At 38.0% G+C, this 24944-nt stretch overlaps 1 protein-coding gene across 1 annotated transcript; it reads right to left on the bottom strand.

Annotated features, from left to right (window-relative positions):
* Positions 1-994: 994 nt before the first annotated feature.
* Positions 995-23744, bottom strand: LOC128206453 (protocadherin Fat 3-like). The gene is made up of 22 exons (XM_052908878.1): positions 23578-23744; positions 23002-23082; positions 20808-20969; positions 20593-20674; positions 20153-20313; positions 19152-19325; positions 12462-12577; positions 11443-11629; positions 10650-10814; positions 9428-9559; positions 8684-8806; positions 8028-8249; positions 7384-7583; positions 6065-6158; positions 5305-5391; positions 4552-4622; positions 4016-4188; positions 3432-3538; positions 2528-2774; positions 1914-2170; positions 1591-1654; positions 995-1095 (listed from the first exon to the last, which is right to left on the bottom strand). Exons 1-22 carry the CDS (start codon positions 23636-23638, stop codon positions 1080-1082), a joined length of 2982 nt encoding a protein of 993 aa, XP_052764838.1. The 5' UTR covers positions 23639-23744; the 3' UTR covers positions 995-1079.
* Positions 23745-24944: the final 1200 nt, after the last annotated feature.

Raw genomic sequence — 24944 nt, forward strand, 5'->3', positions numbered from 1 at the left:
CCTAAAATATATATAGTTTAAATTCGGTATGGAGGCCCCAACAAAATATCGGCTATTTTTTTTATTTTGGTATAAGATGGTGCATTCTAGTGTATTATATGCATATGTTTTCTCCTATTTTAATCGCCATTTACACTTTCGATGGATTTTATTTTTTACATCTAAAAATCTCCCTTCACATAACGTTTGTAATTTATTATGTGTTTGCCCTCCATGTTTGGAGGAAATAAAAGATCTAGCGTATAGTATGTATATATACAGTAAAAAGAGCATATAAAAAAATCAATATTTTTTTCACATTTTTTTTTTATTTTAAACAAAAATGATTTAGTTTAAAAATCCGTTGCAGTGTTAATAGCCTGTTCTTTGTTTCTACCTCAAGTGAGGCGTATTATGTTTCTTGCAATAACCAAATGTGACGTTATAAGTCACGTGGTATGTTAACACTCTATTGCTCAATGCGATATACATGACAGTTTAAATCATTTCCCAACTTAATTAATTTACTAAAAACACTTGTCATATAATAACTGAAAAACTTTAAATAATCATTTATTTGCTTTGAAATACATTCTTTCCTTAAAACACTTATAGTTTTCTTTAAATTAAACTATGACTTGAGCTGTTTTATGAATCCCGCTCTAGTCCTCTCTGTTCTTCTTCGAACTTTGGTTTAAGTTGTTTTTCTTATGAAATTCCATAATAATTTGTATATATTCACACTTTTATATATACATATATGTATGCACAAAATCCACAGTTAGGCATAATTTATATTCGGCAATTAAACCTTCGTTTTAATAAATAATAGATACATTCATGTACAAAATATTTCCCGCTAAACATGCATGAAAAATAATGGTTGGACAATCGGCTAATCATGAACATGTTACGGAATCATGGAACTCTATCATTCCAAAGAATTGCAAACAATGCGTTTACTTTCGTCAGCGTTAAAACGGATTGGACATGCTGTTTGTCGATAATAAATAACTACTGAACGAAATTTTATTCAACAATAAAACAAAAACTATTAAAATGTTCGCAGTGTAAATCCTCCTCATATGTGTTCTGTTCCTTTATCCAACCCATTTGCTGAAAGATAAAAAAAATATCGCATCATCATCATCATCATCATCATCATCATCAGCAGCAGCAGCAGCAGCAGCAGCAGCACCACCACCATCACCACCATCACCATCACCATCATCATTATCACCACTACCACCACCACCACCACCACCACCACCATCATCATCATCATCATCATCATCATCATCATCATCATCATCATCATCATCATCAACAACATCATCATCATCACTTTGAGTAATAACTTTCCTACTGTTTCAAAGCAAACAATTTATGATACACGAACAATTCTGTGTCCATACATGCCAGGTTGGATGTAATACATACAGATTTTCATCATTCAAAATGTAACTGAGTGAGCGTTGAATTGCTCTTCACTGTATAGGTGATAAGATAATTTGCATGTAGAGTATCATAAATGCAATTATTGTTTGTAGATGTATATATTAATGAGCTCAGATGAGCTGTCATTATGTGTTTTGATACAAAACGACATACTCTTGTTGTTTAAAATCGGTGTGGTTCCATAAATGCCAGGACCGGTTACCATCAGCTGTTTTAACTGAAAATAGAATTCGCAAGAACACATTTTAAACATATACATTTGTAAAACAGAATCTACACACGGAGATTTAACGCATACACATGTCACAAGAATTTAAATAAACAGATAGAAGAACAAATTCAAAAGATTATTATTACTATGTATTTAGCAAATATGAAAACTTATTCTTAACGGGTTTTTTTTAGTTCCAATACCAAATAGACAAATCGGCCTTCGGTGTCATAAAGATGAGATAACGGTCTTTGAAAATAATAACCTTCTGGTGGCTTTGGCTTTCGTTTAAAGCAGTCAAACATACTGGACGACTCCTTCTTTGGCGTTTCCGGAAGTGGTTGCTTAACCACTTTGACGGGTGTAACAGCCCGTCTGACCATTTGGACTGATTCTACCCTTCTGACCATTTTGACGGGCTCGACCCGCCTGACCACGGTGCGGGTAGGCGGGGCCGCGCGACGGACGACCGTCCGTGGAGCCGCCCGCGCTCTTCTGAATCCTTTGCCTCCGCCGAAGCAGCTGTAAACAATAACAATCATATGACGGCGATTCATTGTTAGCTCGTCGAATCCAAATTAAAACTTCTACTTAACTAGTTCATTTTCGGTAAAACATGATATACATGAACATAATAATTTTTAATTACTTTTTAACAATAAAGCTCACTTTTTTTGTTTTGTTGTTTGTGTTTATGTAGTTGTTTTTATGGTTGTTGTAGTTGTTGTTGGTGTTGTTGTTGGTGTTGCTGCTGAATGTAGTTTTGTTTGACAAGCTCTGGTGATATTCATTTTCAAAAAAAACATGAATGATGTCAACTTAAAAAAATGACTATCACGTGTATAGCTGCAGATATTTTGACCAAGAAACATTACATACCGTCCACGACATAGACTGGCGCAGAGGGCTGGGTTTGCGCAGCATCGGAAGCACATATATCCCAGCAGCCCCAACATGAGTGCCCCCAAGATTACGGCCGGGATGAGCCAAGCTAAGTTTCCGGTGTCGTCCAGGAAGGAGCTGATGTTGTTAAAGTTTGCCGGTAGTACCGTTGTCGTTGTTGCTGCTGTGGTTGTTGGCGGGACGTCGGTGATTGTAACCGTTACTGGCGACACGTCCGTGTGGCCTTAAAAAGAAACTTTATTATAACTTATCATTTTTGCGGGCAAGTCCTTTGACAATAAAAGTTTGTGCTAAACATGGAACGTTTGGATTAAATGACGACCCGTGACAGGTCCTATATTTATCATATTATTTGCATGCAATTTGACCCGATTACAGGGTACCTTAAAAACTTTTTTTTCTAAGATCACTGTGTTCGTGCTCTTTCTCATACATACTGTCGAACCCCGTTGGCTCGAACTCCAAGGGACCAACGAAAATACCTCGAGCCTCGGAAAATTCAAGCCAAGCGGTAATGTTTTCCTTCAGTTTAATGAAATTTGTCCTTTACATCAGTTCGAGCCAACAAGAAATTCGAGCCAAACGAGTTCGAGCCAACGGGGTTCGACTGTATACATAAGTATGTGTTTCAAGACGTACCACGAACACCATCGGAACAATTCTCCTTTTTTACATGTGAATGTTTACATCGACACCGGCTGGTATGAATAAACGCCGTTCCAGGACCGTACCGTGCCGATACGCAAATTCAGACCCAAGTTCAACACTTTCATTTGAGCTAAAACACTTTAAGGGGCGGCGGAAAATGAGGGGGCGGGCGGAGATGAAAATCTAGCAATTAGTTTATAGTTGCCTTACCCACATTGTCCCATGCCCTTACCCGCTTCGTCCTTTACATAGACGTTGAACGTCCGGCTTGTTGGGGCCAGCACGCCAGTCCAGTCCACCTTAGAAACAAACACCCCATTCTCATCAATGCCGAACTCTCTGGAATATGTGTAATATTGGTTCTTTCATTTAAATGATGGTTTTTGTTTTGATAGTGATTTTTGAGAAAGAATCTGACAAAAACCAACAAATTGCTATGACTAAGCGTATATAAACAGGAAAAAACGCAATGAAATCAACATATGCAGACAATAAGTTTCTATCGTTTCGCACAAGGATCAGAAGTATAAGTCTTAACCAATAACAAGAGGCCCACAATCAGCACACTTACTTCGCCCAAGTGAAGTACCTTCCGCCTGGGGTTAGCACACATGAACAGCTGATGTCTATATAATATCCGGTAGAGGGCGAAAATGGCACGCCTACTTATATAGATATTTATTTCCCCAACCATAATCCTGAACCTAACTAACTCTAACCCTAACCCGTTTGGCGTATATATAAGCACCGCTTAAGCCTCGCCGACGTCCACATGTTATTTAGACTTTTCGCTGTGAACTATGGCGGATCACTTACGAGGAGTCAGTCGTGTAGGTGTGTCGGCGGTGTTCCGGCAGAACGTCGATATCGGTGGCGTCAACGTTTCCGAACATCGCGCCGGCCGTCGTGTCGTTCGTTATGGAGTACGTATAAGCCGTCTTGTCGAGGACGGGAGGGTTGTCGTCTTCCTCGTGAATGGTGATCTCCAACTGGACGGGATATACCACATTAATATCACAACATTAGCACAGAAGAAAAACAAATACAGGCGACAGCGTTTAACATTCTCTAATAAAGACATTTCATTCGAAACCGTGCAAATACTGTTAAGTCAAGTGAAACAAAAGGTTAAGGGCCATGTCCCTTCGGGCAAAGACAAATGAGAGATCGAACGCTTGTCTAAACGAAAATATTTATAAAACACACATTTTATGTATTTAAAAAAACAACATAAAAATAAATAACAATAGACGCATTTTAGCAAATTTTAGAGATTTTTTGTACAGAACCCACTTTTTATTCGGGAAGGGAATTTCAACTATCTGTGTAAAGGAAAATAACAATGTGTTTACTGTTGTGGTGGCAGACAGCCCCTCTTTATCATAGACTGTTATGGTACAAGTCACGACGTCAAATGCAGCCCCTGAATAATAGAAACCATTTAAATTACTTGCGTTTGCATGAATAATCATGTTTATCAAACTATTCACTGATCGTGCTTTCTTTAACTTAACAAAGGTAAAGTCATTGCATTTTTTATCGGCACATGTATAGAAAGCCAAATCTACATAAACTCAAAAATATTCGAAGAGCAGGGAGTTTTTATTGGTGTCGAGACTGGTCTTAGTATCGAAGTGGTCAGAAATGTTCATTTTATGAAAATAAGGTGTCCATTTAATTTTGATTTTATGTGGTTAACATTCGTTACTGCTCTGAAATAAATTTTGTTATGGAAACATTTTTTGGAAGTTTTGCAAAGGAAGATGCGCGAATTGTAATGGAGACAGCAACTTCTCGTTTACAACTTAGTTATTTGAGTTGTAATTCAATGTACCTTAAAATCTTTAATACAAAGAGAAAGGCACTTGATAAGCACAGCTGCTCTAATAGTGCATTAAACACGTTTCTTACACACAACAATCGTAAACAGTTCTTACAAAAAAAAAATGTTTAATATTCAAGAATCGCTTGATCTTAACCTTATCTCGCAATTATCAATTACCTTGCGTCATTAAAAGCAGTCTCGTCACCCGTTATACAATTACTCAGTCTCTCGGCACTTTCAGTGCTTTGATTTATGATCGATGTTAAAGTTAATAACCTACTGTTCGATCCATCCAGATCATGCTCGGCTGTCTGCTGTATGAAGGCGTCACATGTCAGCTTGGTTGTGCCCGGTATGTGGAAGTAGCCTGCAGTAAGAATGGAATATAAATTTACCAGTAACCGGAGGTATCAGTAGTGTTTATCTTTTGCATGAAAACCTTGAGATTATATAACTTACATTTCCAGCCGATAAACTTTATATAATCAACCAATGAACTCGCATCACTGGCACCGGATTTTCAAAATTATTCTTGCGTAAGTATAATATTATATATACAGAACAAAGTGCATATTTATAAATATAAAATATTTTTTCGTTATTATAGTTTTTAGTTTGGAATTGTAAGATTTTTTTTTATTTAAAAAAATGATTGAGTTTGAAAATCTGGCGCCAGTGACTCGCATATCAGCTTCCAATAGGTATCCCATCCAATCGATAGGAATTGATATTTTGCAACTTAGATTTACAACTTAACATATATGAATTAATGATTTGGTTCCCCGCCTGTTGAAAACACGTCATAAACTTGGACATTACCGAGGTAAGTAAGCAGAAGACCTAACCGCTGACATCCAAACATTTGAAAACATTAACCTTAAACAGTTTTAATACAATGTTATACAATGTACATGTAAACACCTCACGCTAGTATGTCATGCATGACGTAAATATAATTTGTAACACGCAGCGCATCTCAAACAAACTTGTTCATTGAGGGTTCAATAACATTGAAAAAGACAAAATGCTAACACGCGTACCTATTCCTCCACAGTCGATGTCGTACTGTCGTGTATCGTAGTTATCTTCGTCTGTGACGTCAAACAGGGGACACTCGAGCGTTAACGGAGACGACTGTAATAGTTCAGATGCAATTTAATATTAAGATATTAAGGCGCCATTTTTCCGCCGTACATTTCCCTTGGTTGTGTCTGTATATGCGCAGTCGAATCTCGATATGTCGAAATCTGTTATCTCGATATTCTGGCCACGTGGAATTTTTTTCGATATTTTTTTATCATTAAAGCACTTTCTGTATTTCGGTTATATCGAATGTTCGTTATCTCGAAGTATTTCCCGAGGTCCCAACGACTTCGACATAGCGAGATTCAATTGTATAAACAATTGAAAGTATAAGTGTTTTATCTAGATTCACAAATAATAGACCAATACAATCATAATTATATTCTACGTAGTATTTCACATATGTATCTGGTATCCCTTTATATGCTGTCTTAAATATTCCGAAATCATAAAAAAATTCTACATGAGCCGTTTTTTTCTGACCGTTTGACTCTGGATATGAAACATTTCACACATTATTATCGTTTAAAGTTTTCAAGAGTAATAAAATCCATTCCAATCGGAACACCTCGGCCACTGTCCAGCATCGAAAACCACCTTTAATGTATGCGGTGCTTTAGTAGAAGAAGTAAAATTATTGAATTATATAACATGTATATAATACAATATTTATTAATTGTTTTTACGTGTGGTATGGATTACTCATTCCAAATTGATTTTTAATGAAGAGTGTAACTATATACAAAAATAATATCCGAGAGAGTAAAATCCTTACTTTTAAATTGCAAGTACTATGCTATTTACTTGCAGTGTAGTAAAATGTTAATAACTCCTACATCGTAAACGGTCCATACACGTCCAGCTGTTTTCGTGAAAAAAAAAGGTAGAGGTGTTCCGATTGAATCAATTCAAAACCCATTCGGAGAACCTCGGTCATTTTTTTTATCGAAAACAACCTCGGATGTATATGGACGGTTTACATACTCAGACATCGGTATGTTTAAGCCCGCTGCAAGTAGATCGCGTCGTAATTTAATTTATCAGTTAAACTTAATAACTTAACTCTTAGTAATCTTAATTATGTTTGCAGTAAAACACTTCACTGGCAATCAATTTAAACTTAGATCTACAAATACAAGCTAAAACACTACATTTAATTAATGATACAATTAAAAAAAATACGGACTACTTCTACTGATGTACCGGAATACATCCGAGGTTGTTTTCGAGAAAAATGACCGAGGAGTTCCAAATGTTCGGAAAACCAAAAACGTACCGCTCCTTCCACCGTCTCGATGGCGTATCTGACCTGGTTGAACGTCGGCGTCTCGTTGACGTCGGTGACGGTAATCTCGAGTTGACGGTACTCCGAGTACTCACGTCCGTCAAACGTACGTATGTTAACGTATGTAGTCAGTAAACCCTGACGTGACAGCTCTTCAAAGTCGAGGTCTACCTTGGTGAATATCTCTCCAGCTATTTTGAATAATGAGAAAAAAAAGTTCTCGGCTTTGGACTGAATTCACAAAACATCTCATTTTTTTTCCTCAATTAACTCTTTTTCCTTAATTAAGTATCTCTCTTTTCATGTGACAAAATAACTAATTAATACCAGAAATACATTAGTTTCAATGAAATTATAAAAATCATACTTTTTATTATAAAATACATACAATTTACTTTTCAATTGTCTTTTCAAAGTTTCGCAAATTGACTTAAGTTAAGAAATGACTTAAGCACTTTTATAAATTCCGACTAGTCATTGTAAAGACTGTTTGATCATACATATATACATGTATATTGTTACAAGAACTACAAGGGAGATGTTATTGGTAGCTATTCATAAAGATTTAATGGTATGTCTTATTTTTATTAAAAGTTCGGTGTATCTTTCATAGGGGAGATAACTTGTGAACTTACTGTCCGGATCGAAGTCGTAGAGTTGTTCTCCTTGTCCGTTAACAAACTCCATCTCATACACAAGTGGATCGCCGTCGGCGTCACTTCCACTGGCTGTGAACACTGACGTAACTGTGCCTACAGGGTTCGGATCTCCCTCGTCGGTGTGCTCCGCCACGCTGATCTGGTCGTAATCCGGAAGTACCTCTGTCGGCTGCACGAGCGTCGGAGGGGTGTTGATATCTAAGTGAAATGTTTTAACTTATGCTGTAGGCACTAGAAAGGATGCCAGTTGTTGCCTTTTATGAAATATAAGGTGGAATAGTCGTATTATAGACGCAACTTTTTTCACCGCGTGGAATGACAGAACTGTAAAATTGCACAAATCCACCAGCTGTAGGGTGTCCAACGTAAACATATTTTGCGGAATTTTAAGTGAGGGAAATGTTAGATGCGGAAAAATTGTCGGTTTGTCAAAATATTTAGGTGTTTTCAGAGAATATTTTTTTAAATTCTGTAACCAGGTCAAAACATTATCCGAAAACACCTAAATACTTAGATAAACAAATAAATAAATAACTTTGGGCCCCCTGGAATACAGCTGGTGAAAAGGAGCAATTTTAGGATATTAGTATTAAGGATTATATTGCTGACATTTGTTGTTCAGCATTACGTACCAATTATTTCGATGGTCATGGAGGTTGGTCCGACGTTGTTGTACGGGTCGGTGACGTTTATTGTAGCGACGTACGGCGAAGTCCTGTGTGAATTCAGGTTCTCTGTGGCATGAATCTCACCGTCTGTGTGGAAATGAAATAGCGTTTATTCGAGTATTACAATGTTTGTTCACGTTGAGTTACAATGGTTACCACAAAAGGAAATAGGCTTTTGCACGTGCTCTAAGATCGTACTTTTCCTTCCGGACCGGAAATACATGAAATATACTTATTTGAAGATACAGCCCCTCAGTCCACATGCGCTCTCAAGCTCGCCTCTCATCGGGTACGCTGCGGTAACTGGGTACCAAGGACTACTTTTGTGTGTAAATAATAAATACTAACTCGGTCCATGACAATGGGCCAGTCCTAATAGTTCACATTTGAAATTAAGCTGTTTCCCCTCCCTTGGGACGTTGTGATTACAGTGGGTACCAGGGACTACTTTCAAGTGTTATGATAAAACATATCCGGACAAATGACGTAGAATCAGCTACCACAGAATAAATGTGTGAAGATAAGCTCGTTCCTCCCAAGGTACATGACGGTTACAGCGAGTACCAGGGACTACTTTTTGTGTAATGAAAATGCTAGCTCGGGTACATGACGAACGGGTAGCGCAGCCACCAAAGTACACATGTGAAAAAAATGCTGGACCCGCTGCGATTATTGTGGGTACTATTGAGTTTTTGAACGTGTACTTACTCTTCAACATGATGAAGGGGCAGCCTCCACAGTCCATAGTGAAATTCATCTTGTCATTTTCTGGGTCCGTGGCGGTGACTGTGTGAACCAGGTCACCGGCGTTAGTGGTCGCCGCCGACACCGTTATCTTTGCTGAAATCATTTAGACAGGTTAACTATAAGACGCATTAGGTACCGAACTACGGTGCATTAAGTACCGGACTACGGCGCAAAAGTACCGGACCATGGCGCATAAGTACCGGACTATGGCGCATAAGTACCGGACTATGGCGCATAAGTGCAGGACTATGGCGCATAAGTACCGGACTATGGCGCATAAGTACCGGACTATGGCGCATAAGTACCGGACTGTGGCGCATTAGGTACCGGTCTATGGCGCATTAGGTACCGGACTACGGTGCATTAAGTACCTGACTACTGCGCATTAATTACCAGACTACGGCGCATTAACTACTGGACTACGGCGCATTAGCACCGGACTACAGCACATAGATACCGTATAATCCAGTTAACATGGTGATTAAAAAGAATTAATAGAAACAATTTTCCAACGTGCCTTACATGTTTAAGGGATGGAGGTCATAGCAAAAACAAGAAGTCACCTGACTTCAGGTTATCTGGTTAGCGCAGTGGTTTGCGCACACGCTTCTCACTAAGGCGACCCGGATTCGAATCCCGGCCTGGGAACATGTGAGTTTGGTTAGTGGTCACCAAGCTGGACAAGTGGGTTTTCACCGGGTACTCCGGTTTCCCTCAAAACACAAGACCACACTCTCGCGCAACATCCTGCCAACGAGAGTGACTTAGTTTAAGCTATCATAGCTTCCTTCACAATCGTTGTGCAATATATAATATAAAAAAAGTAAAGAAGTCATGACCTCCTTTCTTGCCATTCTGGGAAGAGGGCCAATACCCTTTATATTTGGAATACAATTTAACTTTGGATTAGTGGCACAATAGACACGTGAGGGTGAGAGTGGTTTAGTGGTATAGGTTTCCACCCCTCACCAAAGAGGTTGTGGGTTCGATCCCCAACGGGGGTACATTCTCATGACTTGTCAAAAAGGACACAGTATCGATTTCTTCCCATGAAACGGACTCGATCGTGATCTTATAAGCTATCAGCTTTTGTCACAACTGAAATCATTTTGTAGCCGTCTTTGGTTTATACTACATGTATTTACCAAAGGCGGCTACAAACATGATTTATTTGAGTCCTTACCCGGTATGTCTGGTACCGGTGGCTCGTTTGGTGTGATGGAGATCTGGAGCTCCTTGACGGCAGAGTCTGACTGACCATCGTTACACACGATAAACAGCGAGTACAGGGGTATGAGGTCATAGTTCAGGGCTGCTCCGGGGGTAGGGTCGTAGAACACAGTGTAGTCTGAAAGATGGGAGAGATTCACACGGTATATAGTGATCGTTACAAAAGATAAACAGCGAAAACAGGGTTTGACGTCATAGTACATGAGCAGAAGTACACCTTGTAGTTTGGAATAACACATGTTTTCATTTAAGTTCTCTTTGAAATTTGTTTAAATTGGTTTTCGTCCATAACATCATTGTATAATTTAGGATTAAATAGTTTGAAATAAACTTAGTAGGGTGAATATTTTTGAAGAGTTTTAATGTTTTATTAGTTTGAACATTAGGCTAGAGATTATGGAAATCATGTTTCTTCATCGTTTCATAGTGAAAACACGTCGATGCAAATTAAACAAAAAACATTTACAAAATAACCCAACGTAATGTATCCTCCCAATGATAGCGCATCTAATTGAGAAGGGAGACAGTGGACTATAAAATACAATTGTAAAACGTTATACAGTCGAACCCCGATTTCCTCGTTCGCTCGAACTGGATGTAAATGACCGATTTTTTTTATCCTGAAGGTAAGCATTCCTGCTTGGCTCAAATTCCCCGAGACTCCAGGTATTTTCGCCGTTCCGGAGTTCGAGGCAACGGGGTTCGACTGTATAATACACCGATACAAATAACACAACTATCCCTACCCGCTGTGTTGTCGGCGAACCTCAGAGTGAACGGAACGGTGCCGGCAGGGTCCGTGGACTGGATGGAGCAGCTGACGTCACTTAGCGGCCCGTCGTCTGTGAAGACCAGTTGGTGTAGGGAGACGCTTGCGGACGCATCCTCCCGCAGTGACACCGCCGCTATCGGAAGGCTCGTGATTATTGGGCCCTGGATATGATAATTTGTCCGATACTTTAATTAACTGCGGGGCTAAATGATATAACCTATTCTCTATACAAATGTTGAGGTGCAAAACGTTCGTCATTTACCTTTTTTAAGAATTTAGAACGATTAAGCTTTTTAAGATATAGCAACACATCTTTAATCAAAGTACTGAGAGTACTGCTGGAAGGGGATTTGTGTCATAAATATTACCTTCTGACTTATGTTTTAGCCAGTATTATATTCATACTATTGGGATACTACTATTCTTCTTTGAATCTTAATGAATGCGACTTAAAGGCGCAAAATAAAGCTTGATATACTTTTTTTCTGATTTTAATGCATTATCATGTTTAACTCATTCGACTTTGATGATCAAAACAATAAAATGCATATGGTTTTGGTGCAGATAAAATATAAGCCATAATAATTGATAGCTTACACAAAATCCCCAGTAAAAAAACACCAAAATTTGCTCATATTTTTTTTATCTGTAAATGCAGGGTTTTTTCAGTCGCGCATTTTTACAATATGCGATATCTTCATTTATTCAGTCATTTCATTGGATACTAAGGTTCAATTTAACACGAATAATCTTTGACAGACGCAAAATGCGATTATGTATGATAGTAATGAAGAAAATATGCACTTTAAAGTGCAGCCTATGAAGAAAGGCACCTGAGTGATGGCTTTGGGAATGGCAATATATACGCAAGCAGAAAATTCAAAAAGTCACACATAATCAAAACAAGATGTCCGATGATGTATAACGTTGTTTACCATGTATGCATGCTATATGGATATATGAAATAGCAAAATACAAGGAAAAGTAACTCACGGTTTCTACCACCGTGACGGTAAGAGTTGCGGTCCCTGTGTGGAGACAGTGATCAACGACTTCAAACACTACGTCGTATTCGCCGACGGCCAGAGGGGTGCTCAATACCTGAACGTCTGCAAAAAGAAAGGATCGTTGCATGTATCTGTGTGTGCGTATACCACGTGATAAATTACGTCATAAATGCTACGTCGGAAAGCAACATTTTACTTCAAATGAAGACTAAACACAAAGAAAACTTTTTTCTTCATCATTTTAAATGAAACAAAGGGAAGTCTATGCCGCTTAAAGAGTCCTGCTTGTTTTATTACCAGATTTTAAAGGTTACTGATTTTACACTTCAACAAATATTTTCCCCATATAACGTTTTGACAGTGCTCATTTAGGCGTCGGTTTGGTGAAAAGGTTTGATTTTAAAGAAACTTTAATCTCAATCAAACTCTGGAAATAGACCGATGGTGAAGAAATAGTAAAGTTGTTTTTGTTTCAAGTTTGTTTTTGTTAGCATTAATGGCGCAACTTATCACGTGGTATACACACACTGTGTGTCATGTGTTTTAAAGGGAATGCTACTGTGACGAGAATGGTTGTAGTTTCTGAAAATAAAAAAGTATTCCAAGACCTTATTCACCCCTGCCACCAGCGATGAACTAAAAACCTTGACGGCTTTAACGGAACTCCCTCTGTATAACACAAGAGTGGGACACCTAACGTCATTCACCAAAGTGACGTTAGGGTCGCTTCATAAATCACGTTCACCATCGCTATCTGGGGACCATGTCAATACAGATCTTAGTCTATTTAAAGGCCTAGTTTAAGGAATGTTTGGCATGATAATACCTGCTGTGCATCTTCTGCTAATTTCACTGATGTCACAGTAGGGGCCAATTTCCTGTATAGTGGTTTATTGGCTTAGGGCCAATAATATAATGAAACTTCCAAAACTGCACATCAGTATACTCAGATTAGAGATCTGATAAGAGGGATCAAGGAAAGCAGATTAAGATCAAGAGGTTGTGTACTTTACACCGATTTTTTTTTTTTTTTTTTGGGGGGGGGGGGGGGGGGTTCACTTATAGAAGGCTTAAACTAGGTCTTTAAGGACTAAATAAATTAAAATCATCTTAGTACTATAGTTTCATTACTTTGCTAGATACGTGTGTGAATTGTGAGCCAACACCGAAAATGACCCTGAAGTTGGGGAAATAAAACATCGATGTATTGCCGTTTTGACGTTTATATAGATGTAAGATGATTGAAGTTACAAACAGCCTCTGGGACATAATCGCCACTTGAATGTTCCGTGTTGTGTCCAATGTAGAAAAGGAATGGGTTTTCACTTTGATTTCCTCAAATATGCATGCAGATCATGAGTATATTGATAATGTATTCGCAAGTCGTATAATGGGATAAATTCTGAGATAGTATTTGAGTTTTCTGATTTTATTTAATGTTAAAATACCAATTCAAGGCACCATGCATAAACACTCACACTTAATTTTTCACGTAGAAGAAGTATTCAGGTGAAAGCTAAAATTGAACTCAGTCCGCCTGATAAGTACACATTATTAGCCAACCATTTACACCACTCGCCTGCGGTAACAACTGACAGTACAGGGTAAGTAGTACGCATAAGAAATGAATCCTACTAGATAGACATAACTAGTAATCTTTTTTAATGGAAAAATACAAAAAAAAAATGCGAAAAACAAATTAATTGCAAACTATGTGGTACTTCAGTTAGTAAGTTTCAATGCATTGAACACATCGATACCAAGTTTGTGTCAGTTTCCGCCAATTTTCTCTCTTTTTTCGCTTGCCGACGATGTTTAATATACCGAAAGATAGGCCCAACCCCCGAAAAAAATGTTGATCTTATGTAAAGCGTATTGATTAATATAAATATTTCTCCCACCTCAGATAAGTAGATCCAATAATTTAACCATGCTAGAAATTCCTATCTTGCCCACGGGCGAAGATAAAATGCCCGTATGGAACTCCTTTTTAATGGTCGCCACATCTGTAGCATCATGGAAATATTGTCTTGTGGCAATATTTAGAACGCTTTTTATTTATTTCTCGCTTCAAATGTCACCATAAAACAGTTTTAACGCACCTTTCAAGAAATAATGTTTTACTCTCTTTAGAACTATTTAATTACCGATTTGCATAACCATGACAACCACGAATTATCGCATATCCATACGAAGAAAAAAAATACTCTTAACTTTATTTAACTGAGGTGTGAGAGGAAAAGCATCTACCATAGCCGCTCGAGTAAGATATGTTCATCCCGACCCTCGCGTAGGGTGTTTTGCGGAACTCGGTAAACCTCGTTTCCGCACCCTACGCTCGGGTCGGAATGAAGCAATCTTACACTCCCAGCCATGGAAGATACTCATAGTCTTATCATTGTCTGGGGTACATTTAAAAATGAAGTCGTTACTTAATTTATCCATCTTATTTTCACGTTCTTTTACCCATTTGATTATTTTTGAAACAAACGTATTTTAACCCAGCTGGAACCTATACAAACTAAAAGCTTTTATTTCCAGGTTACCGATACATTATTATGTATTGTTATATATGTATGTTATTCATATCGTAACATATCTGATCGGGCTAATGCTTTTGTTATCATATAACCGTCTTAAGATTCTTGTATCTTGTATTTTTAATCATAATCATATTAATGTCACAATTTCATAAGGGTGTCGACTGATGATTCCGATCATTTTTATAGTCAAAATAGTGACGTAGATTCCATGTAGAAGGAATGCATCATCCACATTGTGCCTTAAAGCTGCACTCTCACAGATTTACCGTTTTGACAACTTTTTTTGTCTTGGAATGAACCAAGTTTTAGTTGTCTTGAAACCAGTGATACAAGACTGATGACAAATGATCAGATCGCAGTTTTTCATATTCACGAACGATTTTTATGACGTTATTAACGCTTTAAGAAAAATGACATTTTCTGTATATCTTGAAACAATTAGGTTTTGTTCTATTCAGTGTGTATACCACGTGATAAATTACGTCATGTATGCTGCGTCGGAAGGCTAAAATGAAGATTTAAATCAAAGATAACTTTTCATTTACAAAACTATTTTAAATGAAACAAAGGGCAGTCTATGCCGCTTTAAGAGTCCCGCATTTGTTTTATTTCCGAAATTTGATGGGGTCGTTAGTTTCATCGAACACTTCGACAAACCTGTTTCCAAAACAATGTTTTGACAGTGCTCCGTCAGACGGCCGTATTGTGAAAGGGTTTGTCAAAGTGTTTTAAGAAACTAAACTCGCGATCAAATTCTGGTAAAAGACCGAAGGCGGGGCTCCGTAAGCGGCATAGACTGCGCTATGTTTCATTTAAAATGGTGAATAAATAGTAAAGTGATCTTTGTTTAAAATCTTTTTTCTAATAAAAAAATTGCCTTCCGACGTAGCATTTGGTTTAAACAGTATTTATTTTTTATAACAAATAAACATTTACAACATACACATATAATATATAGAATTGAGGAGAAAGCCATAGGTTTGTATGAAATCTCTTTTCTATACGTAGCATTTATGACGCAATTTATCACGTGGTATACACACACTGCTATTGGTCGTTGTCTTTAATGACTAAAGTAAAGGCATTGATGACCCTGAGACAAATCAAATACAAATGTTAAAACTGTCAATCTGTAAGAGTGCAGCTTTCAAACACAGACGTTAGAATGGAAGAATAGATAAGTACGTGTACCCAATGATTGGACAAATAACAAATTTAAAGAAATGATTTGCTAAATAATTAGGTAAATAGAAATATTTCGCAAAGTCTTTGATGTTTCTTAAAGCATTATGTAGAACAATTAAAATAGAAAGAAGTTAAGAGTAGAACGCTATTTGTATAAAAATGAACGGTCTGTTTGCACAACAAGTTTTTATCATTCAGTTAAGATATCTTATTGATAAAGCTGTGACGTAAAGTTTAACAGCGATTTGACCTTAAACAAACACAGTGGTAAGAAAGGCAAGGGTTAAATATTGTTTGTATGCACAGACAAAACATAAATGGTTTTATTCAACGCAGTTCAATATCTTTTTCGTACAAGTACATTTCAACAATCTTTAAATTTTTAGTGATTTACATTATATTGTGTAAACTACCCATTTACTGGGCCAGCTACTGATAAATATCTACCGCTTCACCTGATAAAGATCAATAAGGGCTGACTGTTGAAGTACTTAGCTTAATTTACTTAAGAAACGTGAGAATTACTTATTAAACACAAACTAATTATGACCGCTAGTTGAGGTTTAAAGATCACCTACAGTGTTTTTTTATTACATTTAGTAAAAATCATTCTTCTGAAACATACATTGAAGTTGGCTCAGCAATCGGCAATCGAAAATCGACATTCGATATTATATAGCAAATCATCAATGTCGAGCTGCAATGTCGAGCTGGACGGAATTCTAGCTCGACATTCGATATTATATAGCAAATCATCAATGTCGAGCTGCAATGTCGAGCTGGACGGAATTCTAGCTCGACATTCGATATTATATATAGCAAATATTCTATGTCGAGCTTCAATGTCGAGCTGGACGGAATTCTAGCTCGACATAAAATATTATATAGCAAATCTTCAATGTCGAGCTGCAATGTCGAGCTGGACGGAATTCTAGCTCGACATTCGATATTATATAGCAAATCTTCAATGTCGAGCTGGACGAAATTCTAGCTCGACATTCGATATTATATAGGTAATATTCAATGTCGAGCTGCAATTTCGAGCTGGACGGAAATCTAGCTCGACATAAAATATTATATAGCAAATCTTCAATGTCGAGCTGCAATGTCGAGATGGACGGAATTCTAGCTCGACATTCGATATTATATAGCAAATCTTCAATGTCGAGCTGGACGAAATTCTAGCTCGACATTCGATATTATATAGGTAATATTAAATGTCGAGGTGCAATGTCGAGCTGGACGGAATTCTAGCTCGACATTCGATATTATATAGCAAATCTTCAATGTGGAGCTGCAATGTCGAGCTGGACGGAATTCTAGCTCGACATTCGATATTATATAGCAAATCTTCAATGTGGAGCTGCAATGTCGAGCTGGACGGAATTCTAGCTCAATATTCGATATATTATAGCAAGTTTTCAATGTCGAGCTTCAATGTCGAGCTGGACGGAATTCTAGCTCGACATTCGATATTATATAGGAAATATTCAATGTCAAGCTGGAATGTCGAGCTGGACGAAATTTTAGCTCGACATTCGATATCATACAGCAAATGTTCAAGTCGAACTGCAATGTCGAGCTGGACAGAATTCTAGCTCGACATTCGATATTATATAGCAAATCTTCAGTGTGGAGCTGCAATGTCGAGCTGGTCGGAATTCTAGCTCGACATTTGATATTATATCGCAAATATTCAATGTCGAGCTGCAATATCGAGCTGGACGGAATTCTAGCTCGACATTCGATATTATATATTGCAAATATTCAATGTCGAGCTGCAATGTCGAGCCGGACGGAATTCTAGCTCAATATTCGATATATTATAGCAAGTTTTCAATGTCGAGCTTCAATGTCGAGCTGGACGGAATTCTAGCTCGACATAAGATATTATATAGCAAGTTTTCACTGCCGAGCTGCAATGTCGAGCTGGACGAAATACTAGCTCGACATTTGATATCATATAGCAAATGTTCAAGTCGAACTGCAATGTCGAGCTGGACAGAATTCTAGCTCGACATTCGATATTATATAGCAAATCTTCAGTGTGGAGCTGCAATGTCGAGCTTGACGGAATTCTAGCTCGACATTCGATATTATATAGGAAATATTCAATGTCGAGCTGCAATGTCGAGCTTGACGGAATTCTAGCTCGACATGCGATATTATATAGAAAATCTTCAATGTCGAGATGCAATGTCGAGCTGGACGGAATTCTAGCTCGACATAAGATATTATATAGCAAATTTTCAATGTCGAGCTGCAATGTCGAGCTGGACGGAATTCTAGCTTGACATTCGATACTATTTAGCAAATTTTAAATGTCGAGCTGCAATGTTGAGCTGGAAGGAATTCTAGCTCGACATTCCATCTCGACATTGAATATTTCCTATATAAAATCGAATGTCGAGCTAGAGTTCCGTCCAGCACGACATTGAAGAGGGACATTGAATATTTCCTATATAGTATCGAATGTCGAGCTAGAATTCCGTCCAGCTCGACATTGCAGCTCGACATCGATGATTTGCTATATAATATCGAATGTCGATTGTCGATTGCCGATGGCTGAGCCACCTTCACACACATACATTGTCACCGTGTTTTATTGAAGTTTATTCATATTTGTTATATCCAACAGGAAGCAAACGTTCTTGAAGTACTTCGGAATCACACCTCGACCCAATCGTAAACCCCTTTTATCCAGAATAAAGTGACCAGCAATCTTGAACTCATAATCCTTTTTCTTGACATCATTCCCTTGAAACTCACTACTTGTTACGTACTTTCAGTGAACACTTTAAACAAGACACCAATAATCCAATATATATAGGTACTTTTTTATAAGATATCCCACATGTTTGGTACCTTGACGTGAGTTTTGAACAAACGGGCTTGGATATATAACAAAAACATTCGATAAAAATATTGAAAGAAGCAAATCATCGTACCGTTGCCAACGAGATCAAACATTGTGCTGGCGGGACTGAGGGTGACGGTGAGGGCCGCGATGTCGTCAGGGTTGTCGTCCGTGGGGGTGAGGGAGTGGACCACCGTCGCCGCCGCCGACGTGGAGCTGATTGTCTTTGTCGCTGGAAGGCTTGTACCGAAATGTGGCACCGCGTCTATAGGACAATTAAATTGCACGAACCATACGAGGATTTTATACATTTTTTTTTTTTATTTTTTACAGTCAAATTAAAATAAAAAAATAAAAGAGAATTTAAAATGAATGGATGTATATTAAATAACATCAATGAACATAAAGATTTTCAGATATTATTAAGTTATTATATCAAATGACAAGTGAGATATTTAACTTAGGCCTAAAAAAATGTCTGTTTCGGGTAACCCGACCCTACCTATAAAAATGCGCCGACCCTAACTATTTTTTTCCGTTTATGAGCAAAAAAAATATTCGTTAGCGATAGAGAGTTACGAAGGGCGGATAAATGCATATTTTAATCAGAATTATTGTTTATATGATAAAACAGTCAGGCAATGACAGTAATGTAGGAAAGACTGCCATGTGTAGAAAACACTCTGAACTTACGACAGTTTTTAAAAAAATAAAAATAAAAAAAAAAAAAATCCCGACATACCCTACTTAGATATTTTAGGAAGGTTACCCTAAACATTTTTTTTTTGGCCTTAGGAAAATGGCTTCAGATGGTTTTGGAATACCGGCCAGAACACGTACTTTTCTTAGTCGTCTTTACGTATGATAACACTTAAGGGACGACCTCTAATGTAAACACGAAAATCTCATTTACGGGAGGGAAAGGTCCGCTAAGCCTAGTAAAACCAATATACAAGTTAACCCAGCGTCAGCCCGCTGTTATAGAGGAATGCTCCAGGAAATCTTGTCCATGAGCACGTATGACCATCAGGTGGCTGCAGTCGGTATCCAAAAAGTTTAAATGATATATATAATATTAGCCTTTCTACTCACTGCTCGAGAGAACAGCTCCAAACATCCAGCGTTCCCCGTTCACGAGCGTGTTTGGCAAGGCTACGGTGCCGCCTTCGGCTGTTTTGCCGGCAAAATTGACGGCCCCCATCGTGTAGGCGGCGTTCGTCTCTAATGCCACAGCATCTGTTGATGACGAGTGCCTGAAACGAATATGTTTTATTTATCGCCTGTAAGACCGAATGTAACGTTTGTTCATGTACGCGTGATGTCAGATTTGTTTTCAAAGAGCGCATCAAGTTACGTTTAAGTTTTTGATTTTATAGCGAAAACAGTTCACTTTATGCATATACAACAAAGAGTCTAAAAAGTGTTCGTAATTTCAATTGTTTGTTTTTTTCAAAATAATCCGAAGTTTTGATTTTAATGAATATACAGTTGATCAACATTCGAAAGCTATATACTTGTATGTAAAAACTAACCAGCCGATTTCAAAGTTTTGTTCCACGGAGACTTGTGCGCTTGTCCCTATACTGTATCGTGTGGCCGTTCCGGCAACGGCACCTGTAATCGTCCAAGGCTTCATATGTCAGGTCATGTCCTTCTTTAAGTTTTAATAATCCATAACGAAATTTTATTTACACTCAAATACAAACCGATATATTTAAGTTTGTCATGTTATTTTAACAATTGATACCTGTGTATATGTTTTCCCCCATGACCGTGTAGCTGTTTCCGGCATCTTGCCTTAAAACTTGGGCGCTCAGGTCGCCGGCGGCGGCCGTCGCGAACCGCCACTCCGAAATTACCCCGCAACACGGCACCTTCATGCTGGCACCGCGCATCACGTACGACCTATCTGGGGACGAAACGACAAGGGGTATATTTGAAAAATACGACCTCAGACACCCACGATGGTTATGTGTATGTACTTATTGAGGGGACAATGTCCTTTGACGTCATAGACCCCTATTATGCGTGCTGTGACACAGACGTTTGAATTCTATTCGATTCTAGTTTTGTCCGCAAATAATTGCATGCACTTAGCATGATCGTAACACAGATACTAGAAGACTTCGTCCGAACTGTAACATTTCAGGCTTTATTACGTAATTGTGCGATGACATGAATTAAAATATTAATGAATAGTAATTTGAAAAGTGAGCGCAGCGAAGAAGCCCTTCTTAATCTTTAAGATATTAATTCAGGTCATCTAACTGATTTAGAATACTTTTTTATTGGCTGACACATCGGCAACGCAAAATCTGACGAAATAATTGTGTATCGGACAAGTGGCAGTTGGCGGACCTTTAAACTTCTTCGTAATTCTTCATGAGTTAGCCTAGTACTTGATGATTGCCTATCTGCTATGACATAGGCTTAAAATGTAGGTTGTGTTCTAAGTTCTGTAGAACGTTAAGATATTCACTTCTATATCATATATAGCCAAAGTATTATTTATGTAAAAATTGTCTTTAATTGTTATTCTGAACCATTTGATGCAAACAGGTTGAGACGAGGATCATTTTAAGCTCTGCATTTGTTCTAACCCGTTCAATATATCACGTAGATAATATAATATTTACATTCGCCTGATCCTTTGTACAGAGAAAACTGGACGTTCGTATTGTAAAACACGCAAATAAAGTTATGACGTCAGTATTGATATCAATATAGCGCTCCGACTGGATTCGCGCGACCCCATTTAACAAATGTTAAACGACGTTATAAAATATCAGCTATTCCCTTTTACAAACGTATGTTGTCGGTTACATTTCTTTAAGAACAAATACTCAACTGCAGAAGATACTGATAATTTTTAATTGTAATGAATAAAAAAAATGTTGATGTAAGTATTGAAAATATGTTTTCTTGCGTTTATGCTGTATGAATGCAGGAGGGAAGGCGAGCAAATGGCCAAGAAGCGCTAGCGCGCTTCATGTAATTGACTCGCCTGCCCTACTGCGTTCATACAGCATAAACACGAGAAAATGCGAACAAACCTTAAATAACATATAATGTTGCAATCTAGTAGTTGCAAAATATGCTGAATGAAATATGTTAAACCTATTCACGATGTTGTAAATGATGTGAGCTACATTGATACATTGAATCAAGCGTCTTAAATCATCAGAAATATCATGTCATTGAGATAAAGCAGCGATAGTAAAGATAAACATCAGTTCTTAAGTTTGATAGTGTTCATGTCAGGTTTTGTAAACAAAATAATTGCATGACATTTGATACTGAAACTTAATATTGAATTTATTATTTTTTCAATCACTTGCATACAAACATGTATGTTTACTCGTCCCAATATTCAATAAATGAAAATTTAATTGATGTTTATGAACGACACCGTGTCAAATGAAAGTTTAGTATTTCTTCAAATACAGGGCCACTGCTTGTAAAGGAAGAGAATTCTATGCATACATAACACATATTGGAGCAATAATTGATGCGCCTAAATGGGCTTGATTGACTTTGTTTGGGTAAAATAAACTCCGTCGATTAGTTTGTAATTTGGATGAAAGGCTATTAACACATATTTAAAATATATTGTGCATGAGTATTTGATAGCAAATGTTCAGTTTATATATTTTATGAAATACAGCCACAAGCTTATAAGCTTTTAAGCCCAAATATTTCTGAGCGACAGAGTTGTCAGACTGAAACTAAACTTGGGCAGCCTCTGGCAAATAGATATGTCAAATAACAAGAGTTCTAATTTTAATCATAATAATTAGTGTTTAAAAGGATGGTTTTATTTAAGCATAAGTCAAGCCTACTTTGTTCAATGCCGCATTTTTGTGATGTGTGAGCGCAGAACACCGAAATGGCATTTGCTTCGTATCAAAAAGAAGTAAAAGCCAACCCTATTGTTAAATAACCTGTGTTTGGACCAGTGGTAGTTCCGGTGGTGGTCGGGTTAGGCTCCCCCAGCACCTGACCCGTACAGTCTGGTCCCTGACCTGAAACAAACATACAAATTCTTACGGATTAATCTGGATGGACCTCATTCATTCCCACACATTTCGTTACTCTCCTACCAAAAATTCCGTTAGTGTCAGACCCATTCGAATAACTCTCGAACCCCTTACGTGACCCTCCAACCCCTTCCGTTACTCTCCAAACCATTATATTACTCTTTGACACATTCCATTACTCTCCGACCCATTCCATTACTCTCCGACCCCTTTGTTACTCTCCGACCCCTTGCGTTACAATTAACCAACCCACGACCTGTCAACGCACCCCCTCTTATGTGGGATGCCGACACCATTTGTATGATATTTGCCGGTAGAAAAATAAAACATTTTTTTAAAAAGTGTTCGCCGTTGTGTGTTAGATGGTTTTGATAAAATAAGGAAACAGTTGAATTTCCAAATTCTCTGACGATGCATGTAAATGTGTTTATAATCAAAGAGAAACATTAACAACACCAAAAACTACAAAACGATACAAACCATTCGTATAAACGATGAAAATCACAAGAAAAATAACTATTTCATTAAAATAAAAATCCATGTATGTTTATAATAGAAATGAGCGAAACGAAGAATTCACATAAACATTTATGAATATGTCCGAAATCACTTTGATTGATTATTTTCTATCAGTCAGTAATTCTTAAAACCGGAAAGAACTTGCACAGCATTGCCGAATTTCTGGTGAGGGTCGATCCAAAAATTCAATCCAGAAGAACAGATTCAATATAATCTTCGAAGCCGAATTGTCGCCTAATCATAACCCAGCTTTAGATTACTAGCAACTTCATCCCTAGGTTTGTAGATTTAACAAGAACATGCAACCAAATTGCATTTTTTATGTCGTGTAGACACTATATAATGACCTATTTAGAATAACATAATTATAGGCACGGATGTGGAGTGTGTGTTTGTTTCTAAGAGTTTTTATATGTCTGCACGCTTATCTCGTGGCAACGACTTTCTATCTCGTTCCCAAGTATTTCTTATCTCGTGGCCTCGACTTACTATCTCGTTCCCAAGTATTTCTTATCTCGCGGTCACGACTTACTATCTCGTTCCCAAGTATTTCTTATCTCGCGGTCACGACTTACTATCTCGTCCCCAAGTATTTCTTATCTCGCGGTCACGACTTACTATCTCGTTCCCAAGTATTTCTTATCTCGCGGTCACGACTTACTATCTCGTTCCAAAGTATTTCTTATCTCGCAGTCACGACTTACTATCTCGTTCCAAAGTATTTCTTATCTCGCGGTCACGACTTACTATCTCGTTCCCAAGTATTTCCTATCTCGCGGTCACGACTTACTATCTCGTTCCAAAGACTTTCTTATCCCGTGGCCACGACCTACTATCTCGTTCCCAAGACTTTCTTATCTCGTGGCCACGACTTACGATCTCGTTCCCAAGACTTTCTTATCCCGCGGCCACGACTTATTATCTCGTTCCCAAGACTTTCTTATCTCATGGCCACGACTTTCTATCTCGTCCCCAAGTTTTTTGTTATCCCGTGGCCACGACTTACTATCTCGTTCCCAAGACTTTCTTATCCCGCGGCCACGACTTATTATCTCGTTCCCAAGACTTTCTTATCCCGCGGCCACGACTTATTATCTCGTTCCCAAGACTTTCTTATCTCGTGGCCACGACTTACGATCTCGTTCCCAAGACTTTCTTATCCCGCGGCCACGACTTACTATCTCGTTCCCAAGTCTTTCTTATCTCTTGACCACGACTTACTATCTCGTTCCCAAGACTTTCTTATCCCGCGGCCACGACTTATTATCTCGTTCCCAAGACTTTCTTATCCCGCGGCCACGACTTATTATCTCGTTCCCAAGACTTTC

This window comes from Mya arenaria, chromosome 10, assembly GCF_026914265.1.
Source record: "Mya arenaria isolate MELC-2E11 chromosome 10, ASM2691426v1".
Lineage (NCBI taxonomy): Eukaryota > Metazoa > Mollusca > Bivalvia > Myida > Myidae > Mya > Mya arenaria.